The following is a 14,102-nucleotide window of genomic DNA, read 5'->3' on the forward strand; positions in this document are numbered from 1 at the left end:
ACTTCCAAGAGTTTAGCTCGCCACGTATCTGCACCACCATGTGGGTCCCCATTCTCCCAGTCTATCTTTCCATGGTTGAAATCACCCATGATTAAGAGTCTTGAGCCATTCCTGCAGGCAACTGAAGCTGCTCTCTCTATTATATTAATGGTTGCCATGTTGTTCCTATCAAACTCCTGTCTAGGTCTTCTGTCATTTAGGGGAGGGTTGTAAATGACTGTCACTATTATCTTAGGTCCACCCATTGTTATAGTTCCTGTTATGTAATCTCTGAATCCGTCACAGCCCGGAATTTCCATCTCATCAAAACTCCAGTCCTTCCTTATCAGCAGGGCCACTCCTCCACCTCCTCTCCCTTCCCTCTCTTCCCTTACTATATAGTAGTCCTTTGGAAACACAGCATCTGTTATGACTCCTGACAATTTTGTTTCTGTTAGTCCTATTACATCAGGGTTTTCTTCTTGCACCCTTTCTGCCAGTTCACTTGCTTTATTGGTAATCCCATCAATGTTTGAGTACATTACCTTGAAGCTCACTTTCTTATATCCAATTTCACCCACACTCCCTACAAGTGTAGGAGGTTGTTCTATGGTCCTTGCTACTTGGGTAGGCTCCTCCTCCTGTGAGGTAGTTGCCAGGGGTTCAGGGGGAGGTGGGGTGGGGGGTGGAGGGCTTAGGTCTTCCTCAGGCCTGCTTGGGTCAGGAAGAAGTCCTGGGGGTGAGGGAGCAGGGATTGCTTGGGGAGAGGGCACGCCCTCCTGCGGTGTAGTTGACAGGGGTTTGGAGGGAGGTGGAGTGGGGGATAGAGGGCTTTGGTCTTGCTCAGGCCTGCTTGGGGCAGGGAGAAGACCAAGGGCTGGGAAAGCAGGGGCTACTTGGGGTAAGGGGAGGGAGAGGATTTGGGTTTCATGATGGGCATTATGCAGGGGCAAGGAAGGGTTTGTGCTGGGGGGTAGAGAGGGCCCTATTGGGTGGTGGACTGGGGTGTTGCATTCCCCCCTGGGGTTCCTGGGTTGCTGGATTGGGGTTCCCCACTCCCCTCTGGGATTGCTGGGTTGGAGGCTGAGGTTCCCTGGCTCTCTTCCCTCTCCTTGCGCCTTTTCCTTGCATCTGCTGCCCTTACTATCTCGTCTCTGGTCATGTCCCTCTGAACATATACCTCTTTGTAGTTCCTTGCATGCCTCAGTTTGTTCTTCCTTACTAGAATGTCCTCTTTGATGTCCTCGCTCTTGAATACTACCTTGATCAATCTTTTTTTGTCTCTGTTGTACTGGCCAATCCGGAAAAACTGTTCTATGTCTCGTTCAGCCCCTTCCATTCCTATCTCCTTTAATATCCCTGCCACTGCAGCTTTGTCTTTAGTCCTCGTTTCCTCCCTTGTGGAGCCCTCTTGTTCCTCGACACCTACCACTACTACAGCTCTTTTCCTTTCCATTAGCTGGCTTGTGCATCTAGCTGCCTCCTGTGAGGTTACTGCTTTCATTACAACATCCTTGACTGTGGACATTGCTCCTGGGCTCTTGAGCATTTCAGCAAAGGTTGGGCCAATTGTAGGGGTCCCTGCCATAGCTACATGTGTGTTGTTGTGGTGTTACACAAGGTGACTGATTCCTTTGCCCAACTGTGTCACCCTCCCCATGTTATGTTGGATAGTGTACCACTGCGCCGGGTGGGAGTCTGGAGTCAGCTATATCTATGTTTAAGCCGTTACTGATATGATAGCTGATGAGTTATTGATTTGTTACCGAGTTACTAACTGATGAGTAGGTTAACTGATTTGATAGTTGACTGAGTTTGACACTAATTTGATAACTGATTTGCTTGTTGAGTTGACAGATGAATGATAACTGATTTATGTGACTAGTTGAAGCTCTCTTCTTTCTGATGAATGTATCAGCTTTAGTGTGCATCAGTAATGTATATATACTAGTTTTACGGTGACCTAATTATATGCCCCAGTAAACTGGCGTTGATGTAACCAGCCTTCTGCGGGCTCACCATAGCCCGTGCTACTTGGAACTTTTGTGTTCTGAGTAGCTCAATCTATAACAACAACAACAACAACGAGCCTTTTTTATTGATTCCCCCAAGACTCTTGATTTAAACTGGCCAGGCTTTGGTTGGCCAGCGACGCTGGGGTCATGAGGTCATGACACTGTCATAATGACCGTCTCAGAGCAGTTTACATCCCGGGACGGTGGAGGTCCCAAAACGGATAGAGGAAGATATATGTGACTTCACTCTTGGCAGGCTGACCTGACCTTGCACCCCCAGACCGTCCCAGCAGAGATACAAGCACACCTAGAGAAGGTTTCAGGAGTTCTTTTACTCCCCGAGCCCGGCCCGGGGCCAGTCTCGACTTGTGATAACTTGGTCCAACAGGCTGTTACTTGAAGTGGCCCGAAGGACTAAATATCCACTACAGCCTGATTGGTCCGGCACTTCTTGCAAGTACCTATCAAAGTGCCTCTTGAATACATCCACCTTCGTTCCGGCAATATTTCTTCTGCTTGCTGGTAGGGTGTTGAACAGCTGTACACCTCTACAGGGCTACAATAAATACACTGAATTGTTCAGTGTCTTCTGTAATAGCAATATTCATGCTGATTTTTGTATCATCTACAAAGGATGACACGGTGTGACACCTTCACCTCTCCAAACTTCCTCTGACCTCATGTTCTGATTGGTTGATTGATGAAGATTACGCCACCCAAGAGGTGGCGTACTTAAGCTAAAATAGAATCTAGCATATATTAGTTATTCACGTTCTATGGGTATCATAGAACAAAGAACAGATGGGCCATGACTGGATATTTTTAGTTCCCAGAGAACATAGTGATTGTTGTGGTCAGCATATATCCACCATTGATTGTTGTGGTCAGCATATATCCACCATTGATTGTTGTGGTCAGCATATATCCACCATTGATTGTTGTGGTCAGCATATATCCACCAATGATTGCTGTGGTCAGCATATATCCACCAATGATTGCTGTGGTCAGCATATATCCACCAATGATTGTTGTGGTCAGCATATATCCACCAATGATTGTTGTGGTCAGCATATATCCACCAATGATTGCTGTGGTCAGCATATATCCACCAACGATTGCTGTGGTCAGCATATATCCACCAATGATTGTTGTGGTCAGCATATATCCACCAATGATTGCTGTGGTCAGCATATATCCACCAATGATTGCTGTGGTCAGCATATATCCACCAATGATTGCTGTGGTCAGCATATATCCACCAATGATTGCTGTGGTCAGCATATATCCACCAATGATTGCTGTGGTCAGCATATATCCACCAATGATTGCTGTGGTCAGTATATATCCACCAATGATTGTTGTGGTCAGTATATATCCACCAATGATTGTTGTGGTCAGCATATATCCACCAATGATTGTTGTGGTCAGCATATATTTACCAATGATTGCTGTGGTTAGCATATATTTACCAATGATTGTTGTGGTCAGCATATATTTACCAATGATTGCTGTGGTTAGCATATATCTATCAGTTTAACACAATACATGAGACAGGCATCTCTAATGATTGTTAAACGAATTCTTAAATATATCTAAAGTACCATAAACATATTATGGAAATACTCTTAAAATAAATAAGATCATAAATAGCTATCTGTTTAACCAAACACATTTGGTAAACCTGAGTACATAACCAATGTTTAAACCGGGAGGGAACCTGTACTCCCCCTGAGGCAGGCCACTGGTGGCGGGCGTCGCCTTCAGCACACGAAATCATTTAAACATAAAGACACACAAACTTGAAAGTTTTCAGTGATCCATAGTAAGGGAAGTAAAGTTGTATTTAGTGATAGAGAGAGAGAGAGCAGTGAAGTGGACCAAGCCTCTGCCGGCCACACCGACGCCATTACTGCCACGGAGCCTAGACATCATCATAGCCACGGAGCCTAGACGTCATCACAGCCACGGAGCCTAGACGCCATTAACAAAAGACTCCACCACTTCAACAGTAGTGAGCACCGTTGCAGTGTTGGGGCCCACCATGAGGACTATGTCTTAAAAAGACACAATAGACACAACGCTCTGTCTATTGTAAATTACTGCACGTTCAAATTACACCAAATAAAAAAGGAGGTTTGAGGTAAATGAAAATTTGGATCCAATTCCTTTGATGCCATTAACATCATTATATCACAGGTGCGGTTAAGACTATGGGCTTATGAGCCCAACTCAGCAAGAACAAGATACTTACCAACCAATTAATTATGATTAGCAAAGGTTTAACCAATTTTTAAATGATATACTGCAATGGTTTAAAGACAAAGTAATATACTTTGCAATAAATAAATTCACATCAATAAAAAATAAAAGTAACCATTACTTGCCAGTGTTTAAATATAGTAATGTGACAAGAGACCAGGACAATAAAGTGTGGCCCAAATCATAATAAACTAAACGATACCTGAGCATGATGAACACAGGTAAGTTTATTGATACAACTTGATTGAGATTAGTTCGGCCGACAGGTAAATGAAGGCACCAGCATCATGAGACACTCCGTAGGATCCGTGATGAGCCTCCTGCACATCATACATCATGATGTATGATACATCATTCACGCGTCGAGGTATGATGCATCATACATTAAGCTCAAGAGGGTCTTCTTTCCCAGCTGTTTAATGGAGGCCCGTTCCCCTTACCTGATGGTTCGCTAGATAGTAGATAGAAACTACTATCTACTATCTCTCACTCTAGATACACATCATACATCATGATGTTTGATGCGTAGGGTCATCATACCTGGCTGGATCTCCCTCACAGTATACCAACAGGGGTCCCCCGAGCAGCACTGACCCATCTAAGGAACTCTGTACCAAGTAGAATATATCACAACAGCTGCTACTACCAGCAATCAGCCGCTAAGGTGTTTTGTTTCAGTAGATTAGTTTATTTTAATAAGATTTTTCTCCTTATATTGATGGAGTTACAGAATAAATCCCACACCATTCCAACTGCGTGCAAAGGCAACCATTGTTCCTGAGGGCACAAGGCGATGAATCCCTCCATTGCTCTTGTTGTACACTACCCTTTGCACACTCGAGGCAATGTGAATTCCTCAGCCCTCACAGAGTTCTAAAGAGTTCACAAAATTAAGATACAGTGATCAGCGAGACAGGGAGGGAACCGACTTGAGATAATAAGGAGATTCAACCTAACATTAAAATTCAAGACAATATTGCATTTGAATAATAAATATACAAGAATCAAACACCAGAGTGTAATTTTTGTGTAGCACAAGCAATGAGTATAGCAGTTTTATAAAGTACTAATATGCCTCGAGAATTGTGTCTGTGGTAGGTGGAGACAGGGGGGGTGAGGGAAGAAGGGCAAGGAAGTGTGAGTGAACGGTAAACTCTACTCCTGGGCACCACCAGGTATCCAGTATATAGTAATCATTAACTATCTTGCTCTGATGAAGGCGAATTGAGCCGAAAACGCGTCCAGCATTCGCTAATTTTAATATATTTTCGTATTACAACTATTAATATGCTTACAGCTAATACAATCACTAATATTACAACTACCATCAAGACAACTTCACCTACTGATGCAACAGGAAAATTACTGTAGATTTTACAGATATTAATTACCGTGTCACCATCATCTTGGGGTTCTCTCCAGGTCCGCCTCAGACTTTCCTGGAATTTTTCCTCCTTTTAACCATTTTACTTCCTCCTTCCCTGCTTCATACTCATGAAAAATTTTTGGTTTAAAAACTTTGAAATTTCTCACCAAGGCAGGTGGAATATTTGGTCAGCGTCTTGAAATATATAAGATGAATTTTTGACGTCGTATTATGGAACAATTTCCTGGAAAGTTTAGCATATTTTAAAAGAATATTTAAGGAGTCTGGATGCAGGAAATTCAATAAAATTGTTAATGAGTAAAGGAAAAGATAATCTTATTATTTTCTTGTAAGACTCGTAATTTGGAAGTAATATATCTGTTTCCCACCTCTCTCACTATTTCTCACTCTCCTCTCTCTTTCTCTCTGATAAAACTGCAAGCTAAGCGCTATTATCCTATATCAGCTTATCTGAAGCCTGATCCTCGAAACTTATTTCTTTTTGCTCAGCTCGACACTAGTTTTTTGTAACTAGTAATCTTCAACTTTCATGTCACATAGAAGATGAATCACGAGTCATCAGTGTGTCACAGCCTTCCTATGCTCGGTTGACTTGTGTTCATATGTATCTTCATGTTCAGGGAACATGTTCAGCGAACATGTTCAGCGAACATGTTCTAAAGGGAGTCCCCCTGAATAATCGCTAATAGAGTGATGTTCACGAGACCGGAATACCCAGCAATTAGCAAAACTAACAGCTATTGTTGTTAGTGAAAGCTTTGAGTTTAGGTTCTCAACTTTAGGTTGTCCAAAATGACGGGGGAGGCGGGTGTATCGTCAGACCATAAGCTGCATAAATGACAGTCAGACGCTTAACTGCTCTTAGGTATTAAAGTCACTAATTAATAAAAGGAATATATCGATAGGTTGCTTGAGTCAGCCAGTTTTTCTGAGACTTTGAATGAGAGTAACTTTATAAGTTACTTTCCTAGCTTTTACTTTAGTCGTAAAGTTACTTTTTTGTAACTTAGTAAGTTACTAAGTAAATAACTTTGTAAGTTCTCCCGCAAACCTCTTGATCTAACTGTGGTGCCATATCTGGAAGTGTCTCATCGCAGCGGCCTCCAGTCAATCAGATATGGACCTACGAAAATTCCATAGTGATGATTCGTGCTTGGCAGAGATGATGGTCCACCATCGGGAGAACACCATAGTGAAGGAAGGCGCTAAGCTGGGTGAACGTCTGTTGCAAGGACCGGAAACTTGAGTGGTGTGAGCACTTAACGAAAAGTGTGCCTGGAAATTAAGTGAGAGCCACAACTCAAGGAGACATTCTACAAGACAATGTTCCCAGGAAGAGGAAGGAAGCTCTGGTGTTGGAGGAGAGCTGGTCCTTGTTGTCCTTCGTGAGTCACAAGCAGGTCTAAGGTGCTCCGGGAGGAGGCGAGGTGCCATCAACAGCCGCCAGTGTTGATGTCTTGATGCACCAGTCTGCCAGCTGCCACCACCAGCTGTGAGGGCCCTACCCACCATCACCCCCACCTGTCACCAGCTGCCACCACCAGCTGTAAGGGCCCTACCCACCATCACCCCCACCTGTCACCAGCTGCCACCACCAGCTGTGAGGGCCCTACCCACCATCACCCCCACCTGTCACCAGCTGCCACCACCACCACTGTACTGAGCCGGGAGCTGCTCTGTACTGGGTGGTGAGAGAGCCAATATATCTACTGAAACACAGAGCACCAGTATAATGTTGAGGTAAGTGTTCCAGTGTTGAGTGACCACATGTGAGGGGGACGCTAGAGGCCGCCCTCACTGCTGGCGGGGTCACCTGAGTGTTAATACTATCGCACCGCTCATCAGCCGCCTCCTTCACCTGCGGCCTCGGTAAACAATCGAGTCTTATTAAGGAATTAATAATAAGGATATGTGTGGTTGATATTGATATGTGTGGTTGATATTGATGTGTGTGGTTGATATTGATGTGTGTGGTTGATATTGGTGTGTGTGGTTGATATTGATATGTGTGGTTGATATTGATATGTGTGGTTGATATTGATATGTGTGGTTGATATTGATGTGTGTGGTTGATATTGATGTGTGTGGTTGATATTGGTGTGTGTGGTTGATATTGATATGTGTGGTTGATATTGATATGTGTGGTTGATATTGATATGTGTGGTTGATATTGATGTGTGTGGTTGATATTGGTGTGTGTGGTTGATATTGATGTGTGTGGTTGATATTGATATGTGTGGTTGATATTGATGTGTGTGGTTGATATTGATGTGTGTGGTTGATATTGATGTGTGTGGTTGATATTGATGTGTGTGGTTGATATTGATGTGTGTGGTTGATATTGATGTGTGTGGTTGATATTGATGTGTGTGGTTGATATTGATGTGTGTGGTTGATATTGATGTGTGTGGTTGATATTGATGTGTGTGGTTGATATTGATGTGTGTGGTTGATATTGATGTGTGTGGTTGATATTGATGTGTGTGGTTGACATTGATGTGTGTGGTTGATATTGATATGTGTGGTTGATATTGATATGTGTGGTTGATATTGATGTGTGTGGTTGACATTGATGTGTGTGGTTGATACTGATGTGTGGTTATAAATTATATATGTGGAAGATATTGATATATGTGGTAGATATTGATGTATGGTATATTAATATATGTAGTAGATATTGATATGTGTGGTAGAAATTGATATGTGTGGTAGATATTGATATGTGTGGTAGATATTGATATGTGTGGTAGAAATTGATATGTGTGGTAGATATTGATATGTGTGGTAGAAATTGATATGTGTGATAAATATTGATATGTGTGGTAGAAATTGATATGTGTGGTAGATATTGATATGTGTGGTAGAAATTGATATGTGTGATAAATATTGATATGTGTGGTAGAAATTGATATGTGTGATAAATATTGATATGTAGGTGTAGATGATGACAATTGTAAGATTTAATAGTGTAAGATTTAATAGTGCAGAAAGAGGTAAGAGGCCTCTTGTCTAACACTGACAGTTTAGGCTCTAGCAATCCTCCCTACAACCTTGAGAGCTTCCTACACTTGGCGAAACATACTGAAGCAGAAGGATGGTAAACTTCCGCTTCCTATACTGGAGTCGTGAACATTTTCTCCGTTACAGTAAAGAACAAAAAAATAAAAGAGTTAAATGACCACCAAACAATTCTTCCACGTCTTCCATCTCAGTTTGTGCCTCTTAGCGCTCCTCTGTGGTGAAGGTATTGGAACATTTCTCGTACAGTTTCCACACTGACGAAGATATTCCTTTACCATCTCTCTGTCTCTCTCTCTCTCTCTCTCTCTCTCTCTGTCTCTCTCTCTCTCTCTCTCTCTCTCTCTCTCTCTCTCTCTCTCTCTCTCTCTCTCTCTCTCTCTCTCTCTCTCTCTCTCTCTCTCTCTCTGTCTCTGTCTCTGTCTCTGTCTCTCTCTCTCTCTCTCTCTCTCTCTCTCTCTCTCTCTCTCTCTCTCTCTCTCTCTCTCTCTCTCTCTGTCTCTCTCTCTCTCTCTCTCTCTCTCTCTCTCTCTCTCTCTCTCTCTCTCTCTCTCTCTCTCTCTCTCTCTCTCTCTCTCTCTCTCTCTGTCTCTCTCTCTCTCTCTGTCTCTCTCTCTGTCTCTCTGTCTCTCTCTCTCTCTCTCTCTCTCTCTCTCTCTCTCTCTCTCTCTCTCTCTCTCTCTCTGTCTCTCTCTCTGTCTCTCTCTCTGTCTCTCTCTCTCTCTCTCTCTCTCTCTCTCTCTCTCTCTCTCTCTCTCTCTCTCTCTCTCTCTCTCTCTCTCTCTCTCTCTCTCTCTCTCTCTCTCTCTCTCTCTCTCTCTCTCTCTCTGTCTCTCTCTCTGTCTCTCTCTCTCTCTCTCTCTCTCTCTCTCTCTCTCTCTCTCTCTCTCTCTCTCTCTCTCTCTCTCTCTCTCTCTCTCTCTCTCTCTCTCTCTCTCTCTCTCTCTCTCTCTCTCTCGCTCTCTCTCCATAGTTGCACACGGGGGTACCTGAGCATCTACTATAGTTGCACACGGGGGTACCAGAGCATCTACTATAGTTGCACACGGGGGTACCAGAGCATCTACTATAGTTGCACACGGGGGTACCAGAGCATCTACTATAGTTGCACACGGGGGTACCAGGGCATCTACTATAGTTGCACACGGGGGTACCTGAGCATCTACTATAGTTGCACACGGGGGTACCTGAGCATCTACTATAGTTGCACACGGGGGTACCAGGGCATCTACTATAGTTGCACACGGGGGTACCTGAGCATCTACTATAGTTGCACACGGGGGTACCAGGGCATCTACTATAGTTGCACACGGGGGTACCAGGGCATCTACTATAGTTGCACACGGGGGTACCTGAGCATCTACTATAGTTGCACACGGGGGTACCAGAGCATCTACTATAGTTGCACACGGGGGTACCAGGGCATCTACTATAGTTGCACACGGGGGTACCTGAGCATCTACTATAGTTGCACACGGGGGTACCTGAGCATCTACTATAGTTGCACACGGGGGTACCAGAGCATCTACTATAGTTGCACACGGGGGTACATGAGCATCTACTATAGTTGCACACGGGGGTACCTGAGCATCTACTATAGTTGCACACGGGGGTACCAGAGCATCTACTATAGTTGCGCACGGGGGGTACCAGGGCATCTACTATAGTTGCACACGGGGGTACCTGAGCATCTACTATAGTTGCACACGGGGGTACCAGAGCATCTAGTATAGTTGCACACGGGGGTACCAGGGCATCTACTATAGTTGCACACGGGAGTACCTGAGCATCTACGATAGTTGCACACGGGGGTACCTGAGCATCTACTATAGTTGCACACGGGGGTACCAGAGCATCTACTATAGTTGCACACGGGGGTACCAGAGCATCTACTATAGTTGCACACGGGGGTACCAGAGCATCTACTATAGTTGCACACGGGGGTACCAGAGCATCTACTATAGTTGCACACGGGGGTACCAGAGCATCTACTATAGTTGCACACGGGGGTACCAGAGCATCTACTATAGTTGCACACGGGGGTACCAGGGCATCTACTATAGTTGCACACGGGGGTACCAGAGCATCTACTATAGTTGCACACGGGGGTACCAGAGCATCTACTATAGTTGCACACGGGGGTACCAGAGCATCTACTATAGTTGCACACGGGGGTACCAGGGCATCTACTTTAGTAAACGTATCCAATGGCTTAAGTGATAATGTTAATTCCACATTGCTCTTTGTGGGTGTGTAGCGGGACCCACCGTGGCGCCCCCTCAGTCCTGGGCAACTGTGGCTCCTGTGTAGCGCACGACCTCTGTTCTGTGTACTCACATACTTGTGCTGGCGGGGGTTGAGCTCTGGCTCGTTGGTCCCGCCTCTCAAATGTCAATCAACTGGTGTACAGATTCCTGAGCCTACTGGGCTCTATCATATCTACATTTGTAACTGTGTATGGAGTCAGCCTCCACCACATCACTTTTTAATGCATTATATTTATTAACTACTCTGACACTGAAAAAAATTTATTTCTAACGTCTCTGTGGCTCATCTGGGTACTAGGCTTCCACCTGTGTCCCCTTGTTCGTGTCCCACCCGTGTTGAAGAGTTTGTCTTTGTCCACCCTATCGATTCCTCTGAGAATTTTGTAGGTGGTTATCATGTCTCCCCTTACTCTTCTGTTTTCCAGGGAAGTGTGTTCCATTTCCTTTAACCTTTCCTCGTAGCTCACTCCTCTCAGTTCCGGGACGAGTCTGGTGGCATACCGCTGAATCTTCTTTAAGTTTAATCGTCTTAAACACAAGAATCGTCTTGTGTTTAACTGGGTATGGACTTCAGGCTGGAGATGCATATTCCAGGATTGGTCTGACATAAGTGGTATACAGGGTCCTGAACGATTCCTTACACCAGATTCTAAAGGCAGTTATTATGTTGGCCAGTCTAGCATATTCCGCTGATGATATATTTTAAATGTGGGCCTCTGGGGACAGGTTCGGTGTGAAATCAACCCCCAGATCTTTCTCTCTATTTGACTCTTGCAGGATTTCACCTCCCTGATGATACCGTGTGTCCAGCCTCCTGCTGCCTTCGCCTAATTTCATCACTTTACACTTTCCAGAGTTGAACTTTACTAGCCATTTTCGAGACCATTCCTCCAGTTGGTTTTGGTCGTCCTGTAGTCTCTGTCAATCTTAATCTGGCATGATTCTTCTCATAATTTTTGTATCATCAGCAAACATTGAAAGGAATGAGTCTATACCCTCTGGAAGGTCGTTTACATATATTAGAAACAGGATGGGTCCAAGTACCGAGCCCTGTGGGACTCCGCTGGTGACATCTCGCCACTCTGATGTCTGTCCCTCACAGTTACTCTCTGTTTCCTCTTCCTTAGATACTCCCTTATCTACTGGAGCACCTTACCTTTTACTCCTGCCTGTTGTTCCAACTATTTGCAACAGCCTTTTATGGGGTAATGTGTCAAAGGCGTCCTGACAGTCTATAAAAATGCAGTCTACCCACCGTTCTCTTCCTTGCCTAATTTTTGTTGCTTGGTCATAGAAGTCTATTAAACCTTTGAGGAACAATTTACCTTCTCTGAACCCATGCTGGTGGTGTGTTACAAAGCTATTTCTCTCCAGATGCACTACCAGCCATTTCCTCACGATCTTCTCCATCACCTTGCATAGTATTTAAGTTAAGAGAAACTAGCCTATAGTTCAGTGCCTCTTACCTGTCACCCTTTTTGTATATTGGGACTACATTAGCTATCTTCCAGCTTTCCAGAAGGTCTCCGGTTTCTAGTGACCTGTTATACACCATAGAGAGTGGCACACTTAGTGCTTCTGCACCTTCCTTTAGCATTCACGGTGAGATTCTGCCAGGCCCAACAGCCTTGGTCACATTCAACTCCAACAGATTCCCTTTGACGTCATCACTGTTGAGGTCAAATTCCTCCAAGGTTGCCTGGTTTGCCTCATCATTTAGTGCAGGGGATTCTCCTTGATCTCTTGTGAAGACCTGGAATCTCTTATTAAGTTCTTCACACACCTCCTTGTCATTCTCTGTGTATCTGTTCTTCCCTTTTTCTCAGTTTCATCACTGGTTCCTTCACTGCTATTTTCCTCCTGATATGGCTGTTGAGCAATTCTGGTTGGGTCTTAGCTTTACTCACAAATATCATTTTCATACTGTCTCTCTGCTTCTCTCTTCACTCTGAGGTACTCATTCCTGGCCCTCTGGTAACTCTTCCTGCTCTCTGGTGTTCTGTTATTTCTGTAGTTTCACCATGTTCCTTTACTTAATTGCTTCCCTACCTTACATTCCTGGTTGAACCATGGATTCTTCTGTTGCATTTCGTTCTTCTCCTTTTGAACCGGAATAAACCTGTCTGCAGCTTCCTGACACTTCTGAGTGACATAATCCATCATATCCTGTACAGTCTTGTCTCTAAGTTCTGTTTCCCATGGTATTCCCTTTAGGAAGTTCCTCAACTCGTCATATTTTCCTCTTCGGTAATTTAGTCTTTTCCCTTCCGATCCCATCCTTGGATAGGTTATCTCTACCTCCACCAGATTCTCAAATGTCAATATATTGTGATCACTCATTTCTATGGGGGCTTCAAATTTGACTTCACTTATTTCTGACTCATTCAAGGTGAATATCAAGTCGAGTCTAACTGGTTCGTCATTGCCTCTCATTCTTGTGGGTTCCGTAACGTGCTGGCTCAGAAAGTTCCTTGTTGCCACTTCCAAGAGTTTAGCTCTCTATATATCTCTACCTCCATGTGGGTCCCCATGCTATCGTTCCATGGTTGAAATCCCCTATGATTAAGAGTGTGAAACCATTCCTGCAGGCAACTGAAGCTGATCTCTCTATTATATTATTGGTTGCCATGTTGTTCCTATTAAACTCCTGTCTGGGTCTTCTGTCATTTAGGGGAGGGTTGTTAATAACTGCCACTATTATCTTAGGTCCACCCATTGTCATAGTTCCTGTCATGTAATCTCTGAACCCGTCACACCCCTGAATTTCTATCTTATAAAAACTCCAGTCCTTCCTTATCAGCAGGGCCACTCCTCCACCTCCTCTCCCTTCCCTCTCTTTCCTTACTATATAGTAGTCCTTTGGAAACACAGCATCTGTTATGACTCCTGACAATTTTGTTTCAGTGATTCCTATTACATCTGTTTTTTCTTCTTGCGCTTGATATTGATATGTGTGGCTGATATTGAAATCATGTGTGGTAGATATTGATAGACTCACATAGTTGTACTCACTTAGTTGTGCTTGTGGGGGTTGAGCTCTGACTCTTTGGTCCCGCCTCTGAACCGTCAATCAACTAATGTGCAGATTCCTGAGCCTACTGGGCTCTATCATATCTACATTTGAAACTGTATATGGAGTCAGCCTCCACCACATCACTTCTTAATGCATTATATTTA

At 44.1% G+C, this 14,102-nt stretch overlaps 2 protein-coding genes across 2 annotated transcripts; both read right to left on the bottom strand.

The window, feature by feature from the left end:
* Positions 1–2,816: 2,816 nt before the first annotated feature.
* Positions 2,817–3,515, bottom strand: LOC138356855 (trophinin-like). The gene has a single exon (XM_069313200.1). It carries the CDS (start codon positions 3,513–3,515, stop codon positions 2,817–2,819), a length of 699 nt encoding a protein of 232 aa, XP_069169301.1.
* A 769-nt stretch (positions 3,516–4,284) lies between these two features.
* LOC138356856 (uncharacterized) lies at positions 4,285–13,085 on the bottom strand. The gene is made up of 6 exons (XM_069313201.1): positions 12,975–13,085; positions 12,709–12,794; positions 11,336–11,453; positions 10,287–10,869; positions 9,648–10,186; positions 4,285–4,296 (listed from the first exon to the last, which is right to left on the bottom strand). The coding sequence occupies exons 1-6, from the start codon at positions 13,083–13,085 to the stop codon at positions 4,285–4,287; spliced, it is 1,449 nt and encodes a 482-aa protein (XP_069169302.1).
* Positions 13,086–14,102: the final 1,017 nt, after the last annotated feature.

This window comes from Procambarus clarkii, chromosome 74, assembly GCF_040958095.1.
Source record: "Procambarus clarkii isolate CNS0578487 chromosome 74, FALCON_Pclarkii_2.0, whole genome shotgun sequence".
Taxonomy (NCBI): domain Eukaryota; kingdom Metazoa; phylum Arthropoda; class Malacostraca; order Decapoda; family Cambaridae; genus Procambarus; species Procambarus clarkii.

Bases quoted from the DNA above. Each gene is read 5' to 3' on its own strand.
- LOC138356856 (XM_069313201.1), bottom strand. From the start codon at position 13,085: ATGGATTATGTCACTCAGAAGTGTCAGGAAGCTGCAGACAGGTTTATT. The intron at 10,870-11,335 runs GTAAGGGGAGAC...TTATCACTTAAG, and splicing joins CTTCCCTGGAAAACAGAAGA to CCATTGGATACGTTTACTAA. The intron at 10,187-10,286 runs GTAGATGCTCTG...GTGCAACTATAG, and splicing joins ACCCCCCGTGCGCAACTATA to TAGATGCTCTGGTACCCCCG.
- LOC138356855 (XM_069313200.1), bottom strand. From the start codon at position 3,515: ATGCTAACCACAGCAATCATTGGTAAATATATGCTGACCACAACAATC.